Below are 27037 nucleotides of genomic sequence, written 5' to 3' on the forward strand. Positions count from 1 at the left end.
TTCCACATAAAATAAGAACCTTATATTTAAAGGAACATTATTATTTTCGTAATTAAATGATTGATATGAATGCCTCAAATAGATAAAGTAAGATTTGTAAGAGAAATACCCTTCCTTTCAGTGAGACTGCGAAACCAGTCTCCTTACTACCAAGCTTACTTTATATTCTCAGTGTTTTCTGTCGTAGGGTAGAGGTAGTAAGCTAAAAGCTGTTGTTCATTTGACAGTGTATCTATACTGTTCCTTTGGTTTTTCATGTTTGTATATTAAAGAAAATGTTTAATAATAAAAATCTTGGAAAATAAAATAAAGATTTTAATCATTCATTTAAAAATTACTAACTCCTGTAATACACACCCCCAGTGTAATATCAGTTATTATTAATGTTCTTCACTTTTTAATTTTAGTTTATGTAGATTTCTACACAGGGTAGTTTCCTTAACAGATGGCCTATTTAGTGCCTTCTTAACAAATTAACAGATAGGATAATGATTTTAGAATGAAAAGTCCTTATTTTAAAGATGATATCAACCATTTATTTAGAGAAGCATTTTTCTGTTCATTGGATAGTCTAGTCAAGAATACCTATAAAAAATTAGAGCAAAAATAAAAGGATGGAGAAGTGGATGTTGCTCAGGCAGTTGGGTTCCTGTTTACCATATAGGAGGTCCAGGGTTTGATGCCCAGGGCCTCCTGGTGAAGGCAAGCTGGCCCACATGCCAGGCTGGCCCATGCAGAATGCCAGCCCATGCAGGAGTGCCGGCCCACACGGAGAGCTGGTACAGGAAGATGATGCAACAAGAGACACAGAGGAGAGACAATAAGAAAATGTAGCAGAACAGGGAGCTGAGGTGGCACAAAAGAATAGTCGCCTCTCCCCCACTCTGGAAGGTCCCATGATTGGTTCCCAGAGCTGCCTAACAAGAATACAAGTAGACACAGAAAGAATACACAGTGAATGAATACAGAGAGCAGACAATGGGGTGGGGTGGGGGTGGAGAAATAAATAAAATAAATCTTAAAAAAAATAAAAGGATGAAGAAATAAGGTAAAATGGCTCCTTTTGAGAAACATTTTCAGAATGTGCATCTGTTTTGTTGCAAACATTTAGATTTTTTTGAGCCATTAGACAAACTTCTACCCCAAATAGTTATTATATCATTAAAAATTATTCTAAAACTAAATAAAATGATTTGGAGGAATTATTTATGTCACCGAGTATATTAGTCAAAGGGATGCTGATGCAAAATACCAGACATTAGTTGGTTTTTATAAAGGGTATTAATTTGGGCTAGGAGCTTACAGATACCAGGCCATAAAGCATAAGTTACTTCCCTCACTGAAGTCTGTTTTCACATGTTGGAGCAAGATAGCTGCTGACATCGGCAAGGGTTCGGGCTTCCTGGGTTCCTCCCTTCCAGGGTCTTGCTTCTCTCTGGATTCAGGGTTCCTTTCTTCCCAGGGCTTACTTCTTCCTGAGCTCAGCATTCTTCTCTTCCTGGGGCTTGCTTCTCTTTCCTTTGTGAGCTCACTTCCTGGGGCTTCAACATCAAACTCCAACATCAAAACTCCAAAATCAAAAACCCCCAGCATCAAAAAGCTTCAACTTTGTCCTTTGCCATGCCTTTTATCTATGAGTCCCCACCCACCAAGGTGGCCCCAACCTCATGACGTGGGCCAATCAAAGCCCTAATCATAACTTAATCATGCCCAGGTACAGACCAGATTACAGCCATAATCCAATATCTATTTTTGGAATTCATAACTATATCAAACTGCTACACCGAACCTGTTTATTATTGTGATTAGAAGAGAGCTTCTCTGGGAAGCCTTCCCCTACCTCTTCAGATAGAATTACTCCTCCAGGCTCTTTTCACCTTGTTACATTTTGCATGTAATTTATTTATTTGTGTACCTGCTGACTACTGGCCTGTGAGCTGTTGGAGGTCAAGAACTGTGCCTTATTTGACTCTTTGTTCCCAGAGGATCACACAACATGGTACTTAGTAGGTACTCAGTAAATGTCAGTGGAATTCATTGCGAAATCATTTTGATTACACTTTTAATTGATGTTGAATGACTTTTCTTTGTCCTTGGTTAAATCAATTAGTCCAGAAAGTCTCCAACTTGAGAGTGCATCAGAATTACTAGAGGCTTAATATAACATGGATTGCTGAATCCCTACCGCAGAGTTTCTGATCACGATCTGTTGTGTGGCTGAAAATTTGCTTTTCTAACAAGTGCCCAGGTAATGCTGATGCTTCTGGTCTTGGGACCATACTTTGAGAACCGCTGATGTTTCAATAATCCATTCCAACACCACCATCACCAACTCACATAAAGGCACTAAGTATAAATTTCTTTTTCAGGGAAAACTTTAGGGGAAAGAGCTGTTAGCAGGGCACCCATGAATGGAAATTGTCATCTGTGGTAAGTATATGATTTATGTGTTATTTTAGAATTCTAATATGCTTCTTTATGGATTTAAAAAAATATTAGACCCCTTATCCTGCCAATCTCATCCATTGAAAAAGATGTTTAAGAGACAGCACAGTAATTGTTCTTGTTCTGCCATAGTCATGCATAGTTTCATTATGCATATTGTAAGTATATTTAAGCTGAACTTTCATTGAAGAGATCATTAGTGAATCTACCAAGTCAAATGGTTATGAGCATGATACATATTAATGAAATCTAGTTTAATATAATATTTTGTTTGAAAACATACTAAAATGATGTCATGTTTCTAAATGAAATGTAAAAATAATGCTTCCAAGAATTAAATATCTTAAAATTTGCCATTTGTTTAGCATGTTTAAATAGACAGTGTTTCTTCACTAAAAATTTCAAAGGTGTTTTATTATTTTAGGCTAAATATAATTTTAGTAATATCAATAAATATTCCATTTATTTACATCTTTAATTTCATATACCAGTGTTTTATTTTTAGAATACAAGTTGAATTTCTTTTGTTAAAATTATTCCTATATTATTCTTTTTGATACTTTTGTAAATGGAATTATATTAATAATTTCATATTCATGTGGCTCGTTGCTAATATATAAAAGTACAATCAATTTTATTACATATATTTTGAGTTTTTATCCTATGACATAGTTAAACCCATTTATTAGTGATTTTTGTTTTTGTGGACTCCTTAGGATATCCTAAACATATAACTATGAGTCCTGAGAATAGATATAGTTTTACGTCTTCCTTGCCAATCTGGATAGCTTTTGTTTCTTTTTCTTGCCTAATGGCACTGGACAGAGCCCCCAGTACAATGTTGAGTCGAAGTGGTGAGAGCAAACATCCTTGCCTTGTTTTAGATATTAAGAAATGATATCTCATTCTAGTTTTTATTTGCACTTCCCTAATAACTAGAGATGTTAAGCATTTTTACATGTGCTTTTTATTAGCCATTTGTGTATCTTCTTTGAAGAAATATCTATTCAAGTATTTTAATCATTTTTTAGTTGGGTTGTTTGTCTTTTTATTGTTGAGTTGTAGGAGATCTTTATATATCTGGATATTAAACCCTTATCATAAATGTCATTTCTAAGTATTTTCTCCGATTGATTAGGTTGTCTTTTCACTTTTGTGACAAAATCTTTTAATGCACAAATTTTTAAATTTTGATGAGGTCCCATTTACCTGTGTTTTTCTTTCATTGCTTGTGCTTTTGGTGTAAAGTCCAAGAAACCATTGCCTAACACACACACACAAAATGCTTCCCATCATTTTCTTCTAGGAGTTTTATAGTCCTTGTTCTTATATTTAGGTCTTTGATCCATTTTGAGTTCATTTTTTTACATGGTGTGAGATAGGGGTCCTCTTCCATTCTTTTGCATTTGGATATCCAGTTTTCCCAGCACCCTTTGTTGAAGAGACAATTCTTTCCCAATTGAGTGGAATTGGCAGCCTTGTCAAAAATTAATTGGTCATAGATGTAAGGGTCTATTTCTGAACTCTCAATTCTATTCCATTGGTCAATATGTCTGTCCTTGTGCCAATACCATGTTGTTTTAACCACTACAGCTTAGTAATCTTTAAAGTCAGGAAGTGCAAGTCTTCCAACTTGGTTCATCTTTTCAAAGATATTTTTGGCTATTCAGCACCCCTTTCCCTTCCAAATAAATTTGATAATTGGCTTTTTCATTTCTGCAAAGAAAGCTATTAGAATTTTGATTGGCAATACATTGAGACTGTAAATCATTTTGGTATAATTGGCATCTTAATGATATTTAGTCTTCCAAGCCATGAATATGGAATGTCCTTCCATTTATTTAGTTCGTATTTGATTTCTTTTAGCAATGTATTGCACTTTTCTATTTACAATTTCTTTACATCCTTGGTTAAATTTATTCTTACATGTTTGATTCTTTTCATTGCTATTGTAAGTGGAATTTTTTTCTTTATTTCCTCCTCGGATTGTTCATTACTAGTGTATAAAAACACTACTGATTTTTGTGTGTTGATCTTGTATCCCACCACTTTGCTAAATTATTGGCTCTAGTAACTTTGTTATAGATTTTTTGGGATTTTCTATATACATGATAATGTCATCTTCAAACAGTGAAAGTTTTACTTCTTCCTTTCCAATTTGGATGTATTTTATTTCTTTTTCTTGCCTAACTACTCTGGCTAGAACTTCCAGTATAATGTTGAATAACAGTAGTGACAGTGGGAATCTTTGTCTTGTTCCAGATAGTAGAGGGAAAGCTTTCAGTTTTAACATTGGGTATGATGTTATCTGTGGATTTTTTTCATATATGCCCTTTTTCATGTTGAGGAGTTCCCTTCTATTCTTATTTTTCTAGGTCTTTTTATCAAGAGAGGATACTGTATTTTGTCAAATGCTTTTTCTGCATCAATGGAGATGATCATATAGTTCTTCCTCTTCATTTCGTTAATGTGTTGTATTACATTAATTGATTTTGTGTTGAACCACCCTTGCATACCTGAGATAAAACCCACTTGATCATGGTGTATAATTCTTTTAATGTGCTGTTAGGTTCAATTTACAAGTATTTTATTGAGGATTTTTGCACCTGTATTAATAAGAGAAATTGTTCTGTGATTTCTCTTTCTTGTAGTATCATTTTTTGAGCAAAAGTATAAAGGAATGGAGTGGGGTTTTTTTTATTTGAGGAGTTGTAAGTTTACAAAACAATTATGCATACCATAAAGGATTCCCATACATGCCCCACCACTAACACCTTACATTGTTGTGACACATTTGTTACTCTTGATGAAAGAACATCATCATAATATAGCTTATATTTGGTGTATTTTTCCCACAAACCAACCTATTATTAGCACCATGTATTTATAATGTATTTTTGTTATAGTTCATGAGAGAACGTTCTCACGTTTGTACTGGTAACCATAGTATATCATTCACCATGGTGTTCACTCTGTTATATGGTCCCTTGCCTTATACACGCCATCCAGAGTGTACCCTCACTGGCTCAGTTTCATCACAGAGTTCTGCTGTCATCAGCTAAGTCCATTTCAGAACATTTTCATTACGCTAAAAGGAAAAAACCCATAATTCCTTATACACCCCCCATTATTGACTCCTAGCATTAATATAGTACTTCTTTGCCATTGCTATAAAAATTATGTTACTGTTAACTATAGTCTTTATGTTACATTCATTGTATTTTTCCACGTGTCTCCATATTCTTAACACCTTGTAACAGAGCAACATTCTTGTGTTTATACTATTAACAACAATCATCATCCACTACCAAAATCACTACGTTATACAGTACCCTAGATTATCCTCTAGCTTTCTTTCAGTTGACATTAACCTCCCTAGACTACCCCATTGTGCTCACTATAATGTCCAGAGAAATTGGAATACTCTTTTACTGTTGGTGGGAGCCTAAAATGGTGCAGCCTCTATGGAGGACAGTTTGGCAGTTCCTCTGAAAGCTAAATATAGAACTTCTGTATGATCTGGCAATCCCACTACTAGGAATATATTCAGAAGAAGTGAGAGCAAGGACGTGAACAGACATTTATGCACCAATGTTCATAGCAACATTATTCACAATTGCTAGAAGATGGAAACAACCCAAGTGTCTATCAACTGATGAATGGATAAACAAATGTGGTCTATATATACAATGGAATACTAGTCCAGAAATGAAATCAGGATCCATATGACAACATGAATGAACTTTGAGGACATTATGTTGAATGACATAAGCCAGATGCAAAAGGACAACTGTTGTATGATCTCGCTAATATGAACTAAATACAATGAGTAAACTCATGGAGTTAAATCCTAGAGTATAGGTTACTAGGAGACAGAAAGTGGGCTGAGAAGGGTGAGCTGATGCTGAACGTAGAATGTTTAATAAGTTGGATTGTAAATGTGGGGAAATGGACAGAGTCGATAGTAACACAATATAGTGAGTAATATGGGGTAGTCTTATAGTAAGTATCTCTTTCTGGCTTTGGTATTAGGTGTTTGGTATTAGGATGATGTTGGGCTAATTCTACCTAACTGAGTTAGGTAGTGTTCTCTCCTCTTCAATGGTCTGGAAGAATTTGAGCAGGATTGATATTTATTCTTCTTGGAATAATTGGTAGAATTTACCTGTGAAGCCATCTGGTCCTGGGCTTTTCTTTATTGGGAGGTTTCTGTGGGTTCTTCAAATGACTGATTCAATCTCTTTACTTATAATTGGTCTGTTTAGGTCTTCTGTTTCTTCTAGAGTCAATATAGATTCAAGTGTTTCTAGGAATTTGCCCAACTCATGTAGGTTGTTTAATTTGTTGGCATACAGTTGTTCATAATATCCTCTTTTTACCCTTTTTATTTCTGTGGGGTCAGTAATAATGATTCTCCTCTCATTTCTAATTTTATTTGCATCTTCTCTCTTTTTTTCTTTGTCAGTCTAGTTTAGGGTCTGTCAATTTTATTGATCTTCTCAAAGAATAAAATCTGATGTTGATTCTGTTTTTTGTTCTCAGTTTCATTTATTCTAGCTCTAATATTTGTTATTACTTTCTGCTCCTTTGGGGTTAATTTGCTGTTCTTTTTCTAGATCCTCCAGGTGTGCAGTTAGGCTTTTCTTTTTAAATGTAAGCATTTAGGGCTATAAATTTCCCTCTCAGTACTGCCTTCACTGCATCTCATAAGTTTCAATATGTTGGGTTCTCATTTTCATTTGTCTCAAGATATTTACTGATTTCCCTTGCAATTTCTTCTTTGATCCACTGTTTAACAGTATATTATGTAAATTCAAATTTTTTGTGGATTTTCCAGTTCACCTGTTATTGATTTTCAGCTTCATTCCATTATGGTCAGAGAAAATGCTTTGTATAATTTCTGTACTTTTTAATTTATTGAGACTTCTTTTGTGACCCAACATATGGTCTATCATGGAGAATGATCCATGTGCACTTAAGAAGAATGCACATCCTGCTGTTTTGGGGTGCAGTGTTCTTTATATATATATTAGATCTAAGTCTTTTATCTTATTATTCAAGTTCTCTGTATCTTTATTTATCTTCTAGCTAGATGTTGTATTTATTGATAGTGGTATATTGAAGTCTCCCCCTAGTATTGTAGAGGTGTCTATTTCTCCCTTCAGTTTTGTCAGTGTTTGCCTCATGTATTTGTTAGGTGCATAAATATTTATTATTGTTATTTCTTCTTGGTGGATTGTCCCTTTTTATTAATATAGTGTCCTTCTTCATCTCTTATAACAGCTGTTGACTTAAAGTACATTATGTCCTTTATTAGTATAGCTATCTCAGTTTTTTTTTTTTGATTACTATTTGCATTGAATATCTCTTTCCAACCTTTCACGTTCAATCCATTTGGGTCTTTGAGTCTAGGCTGAGTCTCTTGTAAACAATATATAGTTGTATAATGCTTTTATATCCCTTCTGTCACTCTGTGTCTTTTGATAGGGAAGCTTAAGCCATTAACATTCCATGCTGTTGCTATAAGGCAGTACTTACTTCAGGCATTTTTCCTTTGATTTTTATATGTCCTATCTTTTTTGTCTCTCTTTTTCTTTATTGCAACCTCCTTTTCTCTATAGTTTCTTTTTTTTTTTTTGATGTATCTGATTGATCTCTTCCTTATTTCTGCTTCTGTGTATTTTAAAAATACTTTCTTTATGGTTACCCTGGGTTTTATATTATACAACCTCCTTCTGTAACCTACTCATTTGAAAAGATACCAACTTAGCTTCATTAGCCATGTTCTCTGCTCCCATGTCTGTTTCCCCTCTTTATGTTGTTTTGACCCACTTTACCACTTCATATTTTGCATATCCATTATCAGAAAGTATGCCTCTTTTTTGTTAAATTGTATTCTGACTCTTCTAGGAATTAAAGAATAGAGGTGTATATTGTGGATACTGTGCTATTGGGGTTTTGCATTTACCCTTTTGTTACCCTTTCTGATAATCTTCATTTTTTTACATCACTCCAAGCCATTCTCTCCTGTCTTTTCCTTTCAACCTGCAGAAGTCCCTTTAGTAACTCTTGTAGGGCAGGTCTCTTATTAACAGACTCCCTCAGTTTCTTTTTCTCTGTGACTATTCTAAACTCTCCCTCATTTTTGAAGGACTGTTTTGCCAGATAAAGGATTGTGAGCTGGCAGTTTTTCTCTTACAGTACCTTAAATATATCATACAACATTCTTCTTACCTCCATGGTTTCTATGAGAAATTGACACTTAGTCTTATTGTGGACTCCTTTATGTGATGAATTACTTTTCTCTTGCTGCTTTCAGAGTTCTGTCCCTATCTTTGGCATTTGATATTCAGTTTAGCATGTGTCTTGGAGTAATTGGGATTTATTCTGTTTGGAGTAGATTGTGTTTCTGGGATATATATATTTGTGTATTGTTGGACATGTATATTTATGTATTTCATAAGGGTTGGGAAATTCTCAGCCATTATTTCCTTAAATATTCTTTCTGCCACTTTCCCCTTTTCTTCTCCTCCTGGGACACCCATGGTGTATATGTTTATGCGCTTCATGCTGTCACTCACATCTCTGAGATGACTCAATTTTTTCTATTCTTTTCTCTCTCTGTTTTTCTGACAGTATGATTTGGGTTCTCCTGTATTCTAGTTTGCTGATTCTTTCTTCTGCCTGTTCAAATCTGCTACAACAGCAAATTTATATGCTGCTGGTGTATTTTTTTTCTAGTATATATTTTTTATCTCTTCTATTGTGCCTTTCACCCCATAATTTCTGTTATGTCTCTCTTTTTTCATTTTTAAAAAATTTATTGAAGTATACCACACATACATAAACAATAAGTATATAGTAATAGTTGTGAACTTACAAAACAAACATGCATAACATCATACAGGGACATCATACCTCATCCTATCAACAATACCTTGCATTGTGGTGAAACATTTTTAACTAATGATTAAAGAGCATCCTCAAAATATTACTATCAACCGAAGTATCTTACATTTGATATATTTCCCCCAACCCACCCTATATTATTATTTTTATATATTTATATATGAACATACATAAACAGTAAGTGTATAGTAGGAGCTGTGAACTTACAAAGCAAACATGCATAACATCATACAAGGGTCTCATACATCAACCTACTGTTATACCAACACCTTGCATTGTTATGAGACATTTGTTACAAATGATGAAAGAATTTTGTCAAAATCCCAATACCAACTAGATTCCCTATCTTACATTTGTTGTATTTTCCCCCAACTCACCCTATTATTGTTTTTCAAATATATTTTTATGATAGAAGTTATAAACTTACAAAACAATCATGCACACATGCAGGATTCCCAAACAACACCCCTCTATCAACACACCACACTGTGGTAGAACATTTGTCACAGACGATGAGACAATATCATCAGACTACTACCAGGTCCATAGTATACACCTACATCCCTTCCACACTGCACCACCATAAGCACAGTACATCTATGGCTTAGATGCATAAATATTTCATTATTATTATTAACCACAGTCCATAGGTCACTCCAGTTGTATTTTTCCCAAGCATCTCTACATTCCCAATACCCTGCAATGGTGATGTACATCTGCTCTAGCTCACAAAAGACACTCTTACATCTGTACCATCAACCACAATTCCCATCCCCCTCTGGGTTTTACCATGTTATTCAGTCCGTAGATTATTCTCTAGCTTTCTTTCAATTGGCGTTTACATCCCTAGACTACACTTTTCAGCCACATTGATTTACAAACCAGCTGTTACTCACCATAATGTGTTACCATCAACTCTGTACATTCCACACCTTTACAAAACAGTTAATTAAAACTACTACATATATTAAACATCAGTAGTCCATCTCAGTTCTCCTCTTATCTCCTTTAAGAATTCACCCTCTGCCATCAGGTCTTGAAGATATTTTCTATATTTTCTTCTAGAAGCTTTATGGTTCTTTTATATTTAGGTCTTTGGTCCATTTTGAGTTAATTTTTATATAAGGTGTGAGATAGTGGTCCTTTTTCCTTCTTTTAGCTGTGGATATTCAGTTCTCTCAGCACCATTTGTTGACTGGTCTGTTCTGTCTAAGCTGGGTGGACTTGACAGGTTTGTCAAATATCATTTGGCCACAGATGTGAAAATCTGTTTCTTAACCATCAATTCGGTTCCATTGGTCTATATGTCTGTCTTTATGCTGGTGCCATGCTGTTTTCACCACTGTAGTGAGGTAATATGGTTTAAAGTCCAGAAGTGAGAATTCTCCAACTTCATTTTTCTTTTTTAAGATGTTTCTGGCTATTTGGGACCCCTTACCCATCCAAATAAATTTGATAGTCATGTTTTCCATTTATTTTTAAATGCTGGTGGAATTTTTATTGGATTGCATTGAATCTGTATATCAGTTTGGATAGATTTGACATCTTAATGATATTTAGTTTTCCAGTCTGTGAGCATGGAATATTATTCCAATTATTTTGGTCTTTTCTTATTTCTTTTAACAATGAGTTGTAGTTTTCTGAAGATAAGTGCTTTACATCCTTGGTTAAGTTTATTCCTAAATATTTGATTCTTTTAGTCGCTTTTGTAAAAGGAATTTTTTTCTACCTCAGATTTCACATTACTAGTGTCTTTTAAAGGCTACTTCATCTAATATAAATACAGGTTCTCTGCCTTTTTTTTCTTTTCTTTTCTTTTTTCTTTTTTCTTTTTGGTTACTGAATGCATGTGAAATCTTCCAGCCTTTCACTTTCAAACTTTCAATCTATTGGTATCTTTGGATCTAAGGTGAGTCTTTTGCAGATAGCATATATGTGGCTCATATGTTTTTATCCATTCTTCCAATCTGTGTCTTTTGTGATTGGAGAGTTTAATTCATCAACATTCAATGTTATTACTGAAAGGCAGTTCTTATTTCACCCATTTTGACTTTTGGGTTTTATCTGTCATTTTACTTTACCCTTCTTTTGAGACTTTTAGTTACTTTTACTGATGAATCTTCATTTCTAGACTGTCTCCAGGCCTCTCTCCCCTGTCTTTTCTTTTCAGACTGTAGCACACCCTTTAGTATTTCCTGCAAAGCTGGTCTCTTGGTTACATACTCTCCCAATTTCTGTTTATCTGTGGATATTCTAAACTCACCTCATTTTTGAAAAACAATCTTTTTGGATGTAAGATTCTTGGCTGGAAGTTTTTCTCTTGCAGTATCTTAAATATATATCATACCACTGTCTTCTTGCCTCCATAGTTTCTGATGAGAAATTGGCATTTAATCTTAAGGGTATCCCTTATATGTTATGCATTGCTTTTTTCTTGTTCCTCTCAGAATTCTCTTTGTCTTTGGTGTTTGACATTCTGATTAGTATGTGTCTCGGAGTTGGTCTATTCATATTTATTCAGATGGGAGTATGTTGTGCTTCTTGGACATGGATATCCATGTCCTTCAGTAGAGTTGGGAAATTTTCTACCATTACTTCAAATATTCCTTCTGCCCTTTTCCATTCTTTTCTCCTTCTGGGACACCCATGACACATATGTTTGCATGTCTCTTGCTGTTGTTTAGTTTCCTGAGACCTTGATGAAGTCTTTCCATTCTTTTCTTCATCAGTTCTTTTGTATGTTTGCTTTCGGAGGTCATTTCTTTAAGCTTACCAATCCTTTCTTCTGCCTCCTCAAATCTGCTATTATATGATTCTAGTGTATTTTTACTTTCATTTTTTGTATCTTTCATTCCTATAAGATCTACTGTTTTTCTATGTATGCTTTCAAATTCTTCCCTTAGTTCTTGTCCAATGTCTTCTTAATATCCTTAATCCCTTTAGCCATCTTAATGAATTTATTAAGGAGACTTGTTTGAACATCTATGATTAGTTGTCTCAACTCCTTTATGTCAGCTAGAGGCTTATCTTGTTCCTTTAACTGGGCCATATCTTCCTGTTTATTGGTGTGAATTGTAATTTTTTGTTGGCATCTTGATTTCTGGCATACTAGTTGGATTTATTCTGGGTGCACTTTCTCTCTTTAGTTTTGGCTTTCTTGCCCTTTTTCCCTTGCTGTTTGTGTAGTAGAAGCAAAGGATATAGCTCTTGCTGTAAGCTGTGGAGGCTCAAGCTGTCCACATTGCCCAAGGGACAGATGAAGCTTCTCCCACATTTCTCCTTTGCCAGGAGTACAGAACCACAGCTGTTTGTAATAATCCAAGTTTTGCAGGGCGAAGCTCTAGTTGCCCAGAGAAAATAATGAAGCTTCATGCCCCTTCTTCCCCTGCCTGGGGCAAGAATGGAGCTGCAGGTGTGGGCAGCAGTCTATGCTATGCAGGTCCAAAATAACCGCAGTTACCCGGGTAGACTTCTGACTATTCAATCTTTGCCTGCCGAATTACACGGAGAGCCTGGTGCTGGGCCCGCCAACTTCTTCCCTGCTAAAGGTGAGGCTGAAGCCTAGGTTAGGGCTGCAGTCCAATCTGGTTGAAAGAAGCCGGTCCCTACTGTCACTGTGATTTTCAGTCATCCCGGCTTCCCCTCATGCTGGGGGTGGAGTCAAAATGGTGGCTACCAGCCTCTTTCCGACTTGGACATGTTCAAATTTTAGCTGTTCTTAGGGTTATACTTCAGCCAGTCGAATTTACTAATTAATAGCTGAAATTGGTTGCCAACCATCTCTTCCTATCATTTTTGGGAAATGGAGCTTCAAATTATAGCCACAGAATAGCTCCTGAGGCGGCTTACACCGCCGTAGTAAGATGATTGTTGGCCTCAGGTGTGGCCGGTAATTTCCTGGAGAAGCTGGCGCAGGTGCCCCCAGCTTCCACCCTGCCAGAGGTGGGGCTGGGGCTTAGGCTAGAGCTACAATTTGATCTGGATGGAAAGAAGCTGGTCCCTACTAACACTGTGATTGTCACTCCCTCCCACTTCCCCTCATGTTGGGGGCAGAGTTAAAATGGCGACTACCAGCGTCTTTCTGACTTGGATAGGTTCAAATTTAGTATTACACTTCAGCCTGCTGAGTTTATTAATCAGTAGCTGAGGTTGGTGTCCAACTGTCTCTTCCTTCCCTGTGGAGCTTCCAATTCCAACTACAGAATAGCTCCCAAGGTGACTTGTGCCTCCAATGGAGGATGGGCACTGGCCTCCATGGTGTGAAGTGCTCTACTCACAAATCCTCTCTGCAGATGGTAGTCTCCTCCTTCCATTCTTTCAAGAATGTTGCAGGATACTCTTCTGGTCTCTGGAGCCCCCAGACAGGTGCTTTAGATAACTCTGGATGGTCACTAACTGCCCTGTAGCACACGATGACTCTAGGAGCACATTACTCTGCTGCCATCTTACTGGTTGTCCTCTGTTATATCTCTTTTTATACTTTCAAATTCTTCTTCATGCTCACACATTGTCTGCTTAATATCCTTCATCTATTTATGCATATTTTCCTTCATCTCCTTGAATTGCTTTAGATTTGTTTGAACTTCTTTGATTAGTTGTTCTAAATTCTGTGTCTCCTCTGAAGTTTTGTTTTGTTTCTTGGTTAAACCATATCTTCCTGTTTCTTAGTATGGTTTGTAATTTTTTGCTGATGTCTAGGCAGCATATTTATCTTGATGAGTTAACTCTGAAGGTCACTCTCTCCCTCTTATCTAGGGTTTTATTGTTAATTGTGTTCAAGCTCTTCATTGATGCTTGACCCAACTTATTCTAGATCTTTAGAATAGCCCATATTTAACTGATTTTCTCAGCTCTTCATCTGATTTTTGCTCTGGATATGTGGTACAATTTTTAAGATTTCACTTTTTGTGTAATTATTTCATTTCCAGAAGAAAACTTCCTTTCCTCTGTTCTTACCCCAGGAATCTTGATCTGTTCTGTTTGTTTTTGTGCAGAATGTTCTCCCCAGCTCCTATGATTTGTTTAAATTCTCTCTCTCACTCAGTGCCCAGTTTTCCTTACTTTTTTCAGTTCTGAGTCCCTCCTATCTTATAGCAGTTCAGTTAACAGCCCCCCCACACACATACCCTTTTTCCCTGTGATGCTTTTCAACCTCTGGTTTCTTCCCAGTTAGGGTATCCCACCCTGGGGAGCCAGATGGAGTCAATCCAGAAAGGTGGATCACTCCAGAAAAGTCCATTTTGCCTTTAGGTGGTCCAGTCAACAGAAACTGGATTGAGTGAGCGCAGCACTTTCCAGCTGCAGCTTTACCACAGTCTGTCTGTCTGTCTGTCTCTCTCTCTCTCTCTTCCTGTTGTGGGTATTTTTGAATGCAGCAGTCTTCAGCAGCTTGCCTTTGGTCCAGGCCTTTGTGGACTTGGGTCCCTGTGCCTGGATATGCATGGGGCTTTAACCCATTGCTGTGGGCTGTGGCCCATGTTCCTGGCGGGAGGAGGAAGGGGTGCTGACTGCTATCTCTGAGTAACTCCCAAGGTGCATGGAACCACGGGAGGGAAAGGGAATGGATCAGCAGGTCCAGGGGCGGAAATTTCCTACCTGATATTTTTCTTTTTCTTCAATTCAGCATTTGTGGGGTCCTTCTCCAGTCTCTACCATCCTTCAGAGTTCTAAGCAAGCGGGATTTGTTCTTTTATTTGCTGGCTCTCTGGGGAGGTTTTTTCAGGAGACATTTATGTTGCTATGTTGCTGCCATCCCACATGATTTCTTAATCAGTATTGGTTCCTAATTTTAAAAATATTAAAATCTAATTGTCAATAAAAATCTAATAAATTTGAGTGCAAATTATGTCTTAATTCTTAGAATACACTATAATACGTCTACTGAGTGCAAATGTTCTCATTCAGTTCAATAGTTGTAGTCAGGTCTGGGATGATGGGGAAAAAATCTAAACTTTGACCTAAGAAAACATTGTATTTAATTTAGGTTAACTATTTCTCTAATTAATTGTAATACAATGTTGAGAAAAGATCTTACTCTGCTGGAATCTTATTTAGGTTATTAGTATGTTAATAAAAGCATTTTCTCATTCCTTCAGCATGAATGACGAACGATGGCCTACAGGCGAAATCTGTGTGCTGATTTTATAAATAGTTTTATTGGAACACAGTCGCAATTATGCATTTGTGTACAGTGACAGTGTTGTGTAGTTGTAACAGAGACCATCTGACCCGAAAACCTAAAAACATTTATTCTTGGGTACTAATAGAAAGTTTGCAATCCTTGGTTTACAATGTTACTTAATGGTTTATAAACCTTCAATTTGAAGCAAAAGATGTAATCTTAGGGATAATCACCATAAAAGATTAATATTTAGGGAATAATTGAAAAGCAAGTACAATTTTAAGACTTGGTTTTTAACCTTTGTTTTTTCAAAAGGAAATTGCTTTGTGACTTTAAGGCTATGTAAGTTTTTCCATTGTACCAGCCTAAAATAGTACTCTGGAATTGAGAAAATAAAGTTACCAATGGATTTGCAGTTTGTTGGCCAAATAGGCCTGACCTTAATTATAAATAATGTCTTAAATATTTGTTGTTCTCTACTGTTCATAAATTATATCCACATCCCTTACAGCATGTGATTCACAGAGCAGCCTGTTTGCACTTTGTGGAAGTCATAGCTTGAGTGTATGCGTGTATGTGTTTGTGTGAATGTGCATGTGTGCATATGTGTTGCTGAGAAATCAGGGTCACACAATAAGTGGAAAAATAGAAAGAAACTAGAACCCAGGATCTTGTGTACTTACATACTCGACATTTCTTGTATGCTTCCTCCACTCTCTCACAGTATAAATAGCACTGATGCCAAATCAAGAGTGCTTCAGCATATGTCATGGAGTTGTTATAGTAGTTGTTGAAACATTAATGTTCATCAGTTATTAAGGAGATATTCAATATTAATTCAAAGAAAATACAGAATTCCTGTCAAAGCATATATAATTAGAATGACCTCTAGATGAGGGTAATAGACCATATTGTGAATTAACTTTCCTCAGAGTTTCCATGAACCCTAGTAGTTTGTGAAATACAGCTTTAAATTGAATTTTTAAATGACCAGCATAAAAAAAAAAGTACACATACTTATAGCTAGAATTGATAGAAAGAAGTGATGACCCTTTGGGAGAAAGGGGCCAGGTCACCTTTAAATTTATGATATGTAGGAAGGTAAATAATATTTTAGACTTTAAAGAAGCAGATTTCAAAAGGATCATGAAAAAGATAACACACTAGTAACAGATTATTCAAAAGGGAAACATACATATTTCATATAGTGGTATTTATAAATCATGGTTTTTCTTTCTTTACTCAGTAACTTGGAGAAAGTGTGCTGAGAAAGCAAAATAAAAACCTAGAGATATTCATGAGTAGTTCTGATTTTCAGAAAACAGAAAATGAATTCCACCATTACAGATCAGTGAACACAACATCTGTTCATTGGATTCCAGCAAAAATAATTGGTTTAATTGTTTTATAAATCTCTAGATGAAGAAATAAGTTCAAGTGGACCCAACATGGATTTTTCTAAAAATGTGACATGATTTTTATTTCTTTCCTAGTACACAGAGTAGGAAAACTGGCCTAGAATATCTGGATTTAAGCGAGACCTTGAGGCAAGTTCACTCATAACCTTGTGAACAAGATATAGAAATGTGGGCGTACTACTGGGTTACCCATACTGATTAAATGGTTTGAGCCTCAGTGTGTTGAATAATAGAGTATTGTCAACCTGCTGATTACTCTAGAATCCCAGGCCTATATCTTTGATCCTGTGTGTTCAGTGATTTTGTCATTTGTAAAGATACAGGAGGTATACTTTAAAAAGCTGCAAATAACAAAATTAGGAGGAACAGTGTTTATGATCACTATGTGATGGGTGACAATAATAATGCACAAGTATTTAGCATATTAGAAAAAATACCTAAGAAAGTGAGAGTTAATGGGGATAAGTATGGAAGGAAAGATAAAGGAGAGAAAGGTGTCAAAAGTGCCTGAAGACATTAGGCAAAATCAAATGAAAATCTGAATAAAGTATGCAGGTCAGTTGGTAACAATTCATTAATATTGGTGCATTATAGCAATTGTATGTTAATATTGGTACGGTTTTGATAAATGTACCATAGTAATGTAAGATGTTAACAATAGGGAAAAATGGGTATATGAGAAAGTGGAGTATATGTAAGCTCTACTTTCTTTGAAGCTTTTCTTTAAATCTAAAACTATTCTAAAATAAAAACGTTATTTGAATTTTTTTTAAAGTGGCCTAAGGTCTTAAATCTGAATGCGTTGGAAAGTAATAATGCCCATAACAAAAACAGGGAGTTTGAGAGTACAGATGTGTGGAATTTTAGAAGGATTGGAGTTGCCCCACAATCTGGAACTCTCTGAGAGAAATGATAAAACAGAAAGACAGAGGATATTTCAAAAAAACTTGGTGAAACTCGAGATGACAGTGACAATAGCAGTTGTTTTATATTTGACTTTACCTTCTTATAGTGATTTAGACTTACAGAAAAATTGAGCATATAGTAGAGAGAATTCCCATACTCCCCACAACACACATATGCACACACACACAGTTTCCCCTATTATTAATATCCAGCACTAATGTGGTACATATATTGTTACAATTGATGAACCAATGCTGACATATTGTTAACTAAAGTCCTTGATTTAGAGTTCACTCTGCATATGTTGAGTTCACAGCTCTATGGGTTTTAACAAATGCACAATTCCATGTATACAGCATTACAGTATCATACAGAATAGTTCCACAGCCCTAAAATCCCCTGTGCGCCTCCTGCGCATCCTGCCCTCACCTCCCCCTGAGCCCTTTCATCATTTTACTGTCTCTCTAGTTTCGCTTTTTCTAGAATGACATGTACTTGGAATCATGCAGTATGCATCCTTTTCAGACTGGCTTCTCTCACTTAGCAATGAGCATTTAAGTTTCGTCCCTGTCTCCTCTTGGCTTGATGGCTCATCTCTCTTTATCACTGAATAATGCGCCATTGTATGTATGTACCACAGTTTGTTCCTCCTTTCTCCTATTAAAGGACATCTTAGTTGCTTTCAACTTTTGGCAATTATGAATAAAGTTCTTAAAAACATTTGTATGCAGGTTTCTTTGTGGATATCAGTTTTCAATGTATTTGGGTATATACCTATATGTATGATTGCTGGGTCATATGATGAGTCTATGTTTAGCATTGTAAGTGGTATTTTCCAATCTAGTTAAGTTCTCAGATCACTTGTAATGTACACTGATTTAATCAACACTCTTGCTTCTACCATAGTGATTCAGTTGATTATATAGAGGCTGAAAATTAGGATGGTCAAAAAAAACATAACTTGAAAATGGCCATTTTATTGGTTGTACAGAGATACTGGGAATTATGTGATCTTTTGTGTCCAGGAGTGGTTTTATTGATCAAAATTAATAAAATTGTTCATTTCAATTCTAAGCTTGAAATTTTGGCTTAGTCTCTGAAATGATGGTGATAAATAACATGCAAAATTTCATTTTCATCTCAGTTGTTCTGACAATGCAAGTAAAAATTAACACCTATATTTGAAACATTTAGATAAATGGATATTTTGCTTCAGACAGACAGACTCTGAATAATTTTGGATTGACAGAAACACTCTGAAATTGAAAAGTAATATATTCCCAGTTTTCCCCAGTTTTTAGAGTAAATGAGCAAATTGTTGAACAAATAATGCAACCAACTTAAAGTCAAATAATTATTTATGTGAATTTTATGTTCCCTCTGGAAAAAAGTAAATAATCTATGATTGTGCTATTCTATTACTGCAGTTTTTCTACAAAGGTTTGAGGAGGATAGGGAGTACTTTGAAAAAGCATATTCTAAAATCACTTTTTACTTTATTCAATTTTAGTCATATTTATTTTTATTTTCAAATGGCATTAAAGGAGTGCATGAATGTTTTATTCAAGAGGAAACAAGTTTTACAAAGATTGAGAAACTTTTAATAATAGTTTTCAAACTTTTTATTTTGAAATAATTTCAAACCCACAGGACAGTTGCAAAAATAATATAAAATTCATAAAGAGAACTCCAACATACCCCAAATCAGATATCTAAATCCACCAATGGTTAACATTTTGCTACATTTGTCGTATAATTATATCTACCCATCTACTACCTATTTTCTAAACATTTGACTTGGCTGCAGACATCATGCTCCTTGAATACTTAATATTTTCTAAGAACAAGGATATTCATTTATATAACCACCTTAAGTAGAGTTATCAAGTTCAAACATTTTAGCATTGATATATAGTCCGGTTTTTTTCATGTCCCAATAATGTCCTTCTGGGCATTTTTCCTTCCATTAAAATCAAGGCCAGGATCATGTATTGCATTTAGTTGTCATTGTCGCTTTAGTCTTTCTCATTTTTAAATTGTGGAAACATATATACAACATAAACTTTCCTATCTCAACCCTCCCAAGCATACAATTCAGTGGAATTAATTATACTCACAATGGTGTTACCCTCACCACCATCCATTACCAGAATGTTCCCAGCAGCCTAAACAGAAACAGTCTATCCTTTATGCATTAACTTCTCATGCCTCCTTAACCCCTTCCACCCCTGCTAAATGTACTCCACTTTCTGTCTTTATGAATTTTCATAGTCTAGCGATTTCATTTAAGCGGAACCATACGTTATCTGCCCTTCTGAGTCTGCCTTTGTCCACTCAGCATGATGTTGTCAAGGTTCATCCATGTACTAGCATGTATCAAAATGTCATTCATTTTTAAGACTGAATAATATTCCATTATATGTCTATACCACATTTTGTTTATCCATACATCTGTTTAATAATTGTGAATAATTCCTGCTATGAAAATTGGTTTACAAACATTTGTCTGAGTCCCTGCTTTTAGTTCTTTTGGGTATATGCCTGGAAGTGGGATTTCCAGGTCATATGGTAGTTGGTAGTTCTATGTTTATCTTTTTGAGTAACTGCCAAACTGTTTTCTACAGAGATTGTATCATTTTCCATTCCTACCAACAATTTGCTATTTCTCACCAGCGCTTGTTTTCTGGTTTTTAAATAATAGCCCTTCTAGTGGGTGTGAGGTGGTATCTCATTGTGGGTTTGATTTGCATTTCTCTAATGGCAGATGACCTTGAACATCTTTTCATGTGCTTATTGGCCATTTGAATATCTTCTTTGGAGAAAGTCTATTCGACTCTTTTGTCAATTTTTTTTTTAATTAAAAGCAAGTAATTATTTTGTGTGAAAAAGAATCACAGGAACAATTTGCCAGTTGCACTGAGTAATTATTGCTCATATACTACAATGTTGTTATTTTACATTTATCTGGTCTACTCCAGCTCTTTTTTGGTTACTTTTTACATGGAATACCTCTTTCCTACCTTGCACTTTTAACATGGTTGTGTCCTTATGTCTGAGGTGGGTCACTTGTAGACAATGTATAGATGGCTCATATTTTTTATCCATTCCGTCAGCCTATGTCTTTTGATTGGGGAATTCAATCCATTAACATTCAGTGTTATTACTGTAAAAGCATTACTTACTTCATCCATTTTGTCCTTCAGCTCTCTGTTGTCATATTGTTCTATTATCTCTCTTCTTATCCTAATAAACTTCTTTTCTAAACTCTTCTCCAAATCTTTTGCCCTTGTTTTTTCCCTTCAGGCTGCAGCTACCCTTTTAGTATCTCTTGCAAATCTGGTCTTTTGGTAACATGTTCTGTCAGTTTTGTCTGTCTGTGAGGACTTTGAATTCACCTTTATTTTTGAAGAACAGCTTTGCTGGCAATTTTTCTCTTTCAGTACCTTAAATACATCATACTACTTTCTTCTCTCCTCTGTAGCTTCTGATGAGAGGTTGGCACTTAATCTTATCAAGTTTGCCTTGTATGTGATGCTTTGCTTTTCTCTTGCGGCTTTCAGATGCCTCTCTTTATCTCATTCTGAACAGTAGGTGTTTCAAGGTAGGTCTGTTTGGATTTGTTTTGTTTGGGGTATGTTGTCCTTCTTGACTATTGATATTTATGTCCCTCACAAGGGTTGGGAAGTTATCATTTCCTCAAATATTGTTTTTATCTCTTTTCCATTCTCTTCTTCTGGGATACCAATAATGTGAATGTCTGTGCATTTTGTGTTGCCATTAAATTCCCTGAGACTCTGTTCCATTTTTTCCATTCTCTTCTCTTTCTGTTTGCCTGTCTTTTCCAGTTCAAATGTTCTTTCTTCGAAATCACTAATTCTGTCTTCAAGCAATTCAGATTCACTCTTACGTGCCTCTACTGTATTTTTCATCTCATCCATCATATCTTTCATTCCCATAATGTCTGTTACTTTTCTTTGCAGGCTTTCAAATTGTTCTTTATGCTCTCCCAGTGTCTTTTTAATAAATTTTACTTCTTTATCATATTTTCTTTATATTATTTGAAGTGATTTCAGAGGGTTATGTGATTATCACTGATTAATTGCATTAAATCCTGTACCTCTTTGGGATATTTGGTTTGTTCTTTTGGCTGGACCCTTGCTTCCTATTTCCTAGTATGGCTTGTAAGTTTTTGCTGATGTCTAGGCATCTGAATTTGTTGGTGAATTTACTCTGATGGTCGATTTCTCTTTCTTGCCTATAGTTCATTTTTTATCCTCACAGCTTATCTTTGATATTTGGTTCAACTTATTCTCAGTCTTTAAAATAGCCCAGCTTAAGTTTTCAAAATTGGGCCAGGGACACACTAGTGGGGTGCAGATTTTCTCCCAGGGGTTGGATAGAGTGCCAACAGTTTTTGTCCGTGCAGTTTCCAAACTGGCCATCAGATGGCGCTAGTGAGTATACCTTTCCACAGAGGCGTTTCAGTCTCTGCTTTCCTATGTTCCTGTGTTGAATCCCCAATCTGGAGAGTGGGCTTTGCTGGCCAAATTCATTGGAATTGCATTAAGTCTGTAAATTACTTTGGTTAGCATTGACATTTTAATGAAATTATCTTCCAATACATGAACATGGAATACTTTTCCATTTTTTTAAGATATTCTTTAATTTCTTTCAGTAATGATTTGTAGTTTATGTATATAAGTCCTACATCCTTGGATAAACTTATTCCTAGATATTTTATTCTTTTAGTTGCTATTAGTAAATGGATTTTTTTTTCTTGATTTTCTTTTCAGATTGTTCCTTGCTGGTGTATAGAAACAGCATTGATTTTTGTGTGTTCATCTTATATCCTGCCATTATGCTTAATTCATTTATTAGCTCTAGTAGCTTTCTTATAGATTCTTTGGTATTTTGTATCTATAAAATTTTGTCATCTGCAAACAGAAAAAGTTTTACTTCTTCCTTTTGAATTTGGATGTGATTTATTTCTTTTTCTTACCTAATTTCTCTGGCTAACACTTCCACGACAATGATGAATAGCAATGGTGATAAAGTGTACCCTTGTCTTGTCCTTAATCTTAGGGGAAAAGTTTTCAGTCATTCACCATTGAGTATGATGTTAGCTATGGGCTTTTCATATAATCCCTTTATCTTGTTGAGGAAGTTCCCTTCTATTCTCAGTTTTCTAAGTGTTTTTATCAAGAATGGGTGCTGGCACTCATTAAATGTCTTTCTGCGTTGCTTGAGATGGCCATGTGATTTCTTTCTTTCTCTTCCTTAATGTGGTGTATTACTTAGATTGATTTTCTTATGTTGAACCACCCTTGAATTCCTGGGGGTGTATATTCCTTTTAATGTGCAATTGGATTCAGTGTGCTAGTATTTTGTTGAGGATTTTTGCATCTATAAGGTATTTTGATCTTAGATATATTGCATTTATAAAGTATATTGGTCTAGGGTATTTTTTCTATAAGGTATATTGGTCTATAATTTTATTTTTTTGTGGTATTTCTATCTGGCTTTGATGTTAGTGTAATGCTGGCTTTATAGCTTCAGTCTTCCTACCTCTTCAATTTTTTGGAAGCCTTTGAAAAGGATTAGTGTTAATTCTCCATTGAATGTTTGATAAAATTCACCAGTAAAACCATTTGGTTCTGTATTTTTTATTGGTAGGTTTTTGATTACTGATTTAGTCTCTTTACTTGAAATATTCTGTTTCTTCTTGAATCAGTTTAAGTAATTTGTGTGTTTTCCGGAATTTCTCCTTTTTCATCTAGATTGTCTAATTTGTTGGTGTACAAATGTTCATATCTTCTTATAAACCTTTTTGAAATGTTTTTTACTAGAGAAGTTGTGAGCCTACAAAACAATCATGGATAAGGTGCAGAATTTCCATGCAACACCCCATTACCAACACGTCACACTGTTGTGGAACATCAGCATCAGATTATGAAAGAACATCATCAGACTGCTACCACCAACTATGGTCCATAGCATACATTTGTTATATTTTTCCATACACTTCCTATTATTAACACCATGTATTACGTAATGTATATTTGTTGTAGTTCATGAGAGAGCGCTCTTATATTTGTACTGATTTCTGACAATAAAAAAAGAGAAAGGATGCAAATAACAAAAATCAGAAAGGGAAGACATTATTATAGACCTCACAGATATTTACAAAAGGATTATACCACACACATATATAGTTAGTCTAGTTAAAGATTTGTCAGTTTTGTTGGTCTTTTCAAAAAATCATTTTTTGGTTTCATTGATTCTCTCCATTGGTTTTCTAGTCTCTATTTCATTTATCTTTGCTCTAATCTATTATTTCCTACCTTCTGCTCATTTTGGGTTTAGATGGCTCTTCTCTTTATAGCTGCTCCAGGTATGAGGTTAAGCTACTGATTTGAGATCTCTCTTCTTTTTAAATGTAAGCATTTAGAGTTATAATTTTCTGAGCACTACTTTTGCAGCATCCCGTAAGTTTTGGTATTTTGTGTTCCCATTTTCATTCATTTCGAGATATTTCCTAATTTCCCTTATGATTTCTTCTCTGACTTATTGGTTGTTTAACAGTATAGTTTAAATTCCACGTACTGGTGTATTTGCAAGTTCTCCCTCTGCCATTGATTTCTAGCTTCATTCCATTATAGTTGACAAGATACTTTGTATGATTTCAGTCTTCTTAAATTTATTGAGACTTGTTTTGTGACTTAACATATGGTCTGTCCTAGAGAGTAATCCGTGTGCACTTGAGAAGAATATGTATTTTGCTGTTGTTGAATGAAGTGTCCTCTATATGTCTTCTAGTTCTGGTTGGTTTACAGTATTAATAATATTTTTAAGTTCATAAATTTGTTGACATGATATGTTTTCCAATTTAATACTTATGTGGTTAGACTTTTTCTGAGCATTTCTTTGTGATTTCAGTGTTGATGATGATGCCAAGAGTGGCAGCTAATTTTTATTGAAACTCACTATGTGCCAAGCACTTTCCATGTATTTGCTCATTTTACCCTCACAAAATACATCTGAGATTGGTGGTACCCTAGTATAAAAGCAGAAGCTGGCCTCATGTTAATGTCAAGTATTTATTATTTCTAGGGAATATATATCTGTATGAAGACTTTTGTTAAATATTAATGATTGCCTTATATATTTCTAATGTTATATTTGGCAGTATGTGATTAAAATTTCACACCATTTCCACTGTTCTTATCCTTTTCAGGTACGCAGTTTTATGTGGCTATGTATCTGAGTTTGAGGGCTTGCAAAACAAAATCAACTATGGATATTGCTTCAAGGTATTTCCTGATATTATAAATGTTTTGATGTAGCTATATGTTCTATTAACAGGTATAAATTAGATTGTTCAACAAATTAAGCTCTAAAATTTCATCTTTTTTTTTTTACTTCAACAGTGGGAAAATGAATTTGCAGCCTTTAAATAGTTAGTACCATGACAGAAAGAATCAAACTATTTATGTGACTAAAGACTATTATCGTTCTAGATCCTGAAAGAAGTCACATAATAGATGAGTATTATTTTTTCAAACATAGAGAAGTAGACCTTCAGCCAACATCATAAACCTTACTGCATGTTGACTTGGTATTGGGAGTGGAGTAGGATCCAATCTAGGGCTTATGTTTACAATAATAGATGGAAAAAATAAGTAATACATATATATGCACATCATTTATTATTTGCTGAAGTTATGATAGCTTAATAAATAACCCCTCAGGGTCCATAGTTATAGGGATGGGCAAACAGTACTTCCTTGTCTTCCAGCTCCCTATACCATTTTTGCCATGTCATGGGAATAGATTCCTCCCCTACCTGATATTCTTTCTTCCATTACACTCTACTCCATGCCATTCGATATCTGTAAGCTTCAGTAAGGCAAGTCATGGGCAGGTGAGCATTTTGACTTGGATGTTTCTATTTTAATAGTGACATTTTGGCTTTACATTATATGTAGTTTTATCAAATCTTAGTCACAATTGTGGTTGTGAACAATCATTTTTTGATAATTGAATTATTGATAAGAATTAATCATAGTGATTACAGAGCATAAGACAACATTTAAAGCCTTTTGGAGTTAAGCAGACTTTGGTACAGTTCCACTCAGCAATATCTGAGACACAGGAGAAAACATTTCCTTTGTATGTTTCTTTCAGGAACATCTAGATAAAGCACTAGAACTTTTACCTGGAGAAGCTTTTTTGTATTACCTCAAGGGAAGATACTGCTATTCTGTAAGTCGAATGCCTTTATCTGTCTTTTGAATATACTATTATTATATGATGTATTTTCAGTGACTTAGTCATTCTATTTTTTCACTCAGTACCTACTGTGGGGAAAATTAGAAAATCAACATATATTTTGTACTTCTACATAAATGTATATATTTTATAAATTATATGTTATAATTTATATTATATAATTTATAAATTTATCATTTGTTTTAGTTGTAATATATGTATATGCTATGTACAATATATCATTTTTATATTACGTATAGGTATTTTTTTCTTTCTTGCCTTTCTATTTCCCCTTGCAGCAGTCCCCTTTCTCCCTTTTTTTAGTCTCTGAAGTGCCAGTCAGCCATTTACACCCATGCACTGGGCAGAGGGGACAACTCCCAGGTTCTGTGGGAGAACCTTTTTCATTCAGCAGAGGCTATTGACATAACAAGAATAAATTATGTGCTGACTAGAAGATGAATAAAGCACTGTTTCTTATCTCCAAGGGTTTAGAAGGGGAGATGGGACATGTATAGAAATAGCTCGAATAAAGGCAACTGGTCATCCCAATGACAGTGTCAGTTTGGGAAAGATTAACAGAATGTGAAAATGTATCTTAAGGGATACATGAATAATTACCATATGCCCTTTGTACATTTTATACATTATATTTCTTGTCACTTTTAATCCTTTTTCTAAGGAAACTGTGAAGCAGTTTTTATTATGCCAGTTTTAAAGATTAAGAACCTTCATGAAATTAAGAGGCTTAAACAAAATCCCATTTTAACTAGTCAAAGAGCCAGCATTTTTTTCTTTTTTCCTTTTCTTAAGTGTTCTTTTGAAAGAAGATTTAAATTACTTAAGTATTACATTGAAAATATAAGGGGATTCACATATCCCTCATCCTCTCCCCCTCCCACACTTTTCCCCATTAACAACATCTTCCATTAGTGTGGTACATTTGTTACAATTGACGAACACGTATTGA

General features: G+C 35.0%; 1 protein-coding gene across 6 annotated transcripts in view; it reads left to right on the forward strand.

Moving 5' to 3' along the window:
* Positions 1-27037, forward strand: part of RMDN2 (regulator of microtubule dynamics 2) — an 89945-nt gene that overhangs the window by 34530 nt on the left and 28378 nt on the right. For all 6 annotated transcript variants that reach the window (XM_004466022.5, XM_012528104.4, XM_004466021.3 and 3 more), the window contains 3 exons: positions 2370-2430; positions 25034-25109; positions 25984-26061. In XM_004466022.5, the coding sequence (XP_004466079.1) occupies positions 2370-2430; positions 25034-25109; positions 25984-26061 (215 nt within the window). The remainder of the gene's footprint in view (positions 1-2369; positions 2431-25033; positions 25110-25983; positions 26062-27037) is intronic.

Source organism: Dasypus novemcinctus, chromosome 17 (genome assembly GCF_030445035.2).
Source record: "Dasypus novemcinctus isolate mDasNov1 chromosome 17, mDasNov1.1.hap2, whole genome shotgun sequence".
In the NCBI taxonomy this organism is placed as follows: domain Eukaryota; kingdom Metazoa; phylum Chordata; class Mammalia; order Cingulata; family Dasypodidae; genus Dasypus; species Dasypus novemcinctus.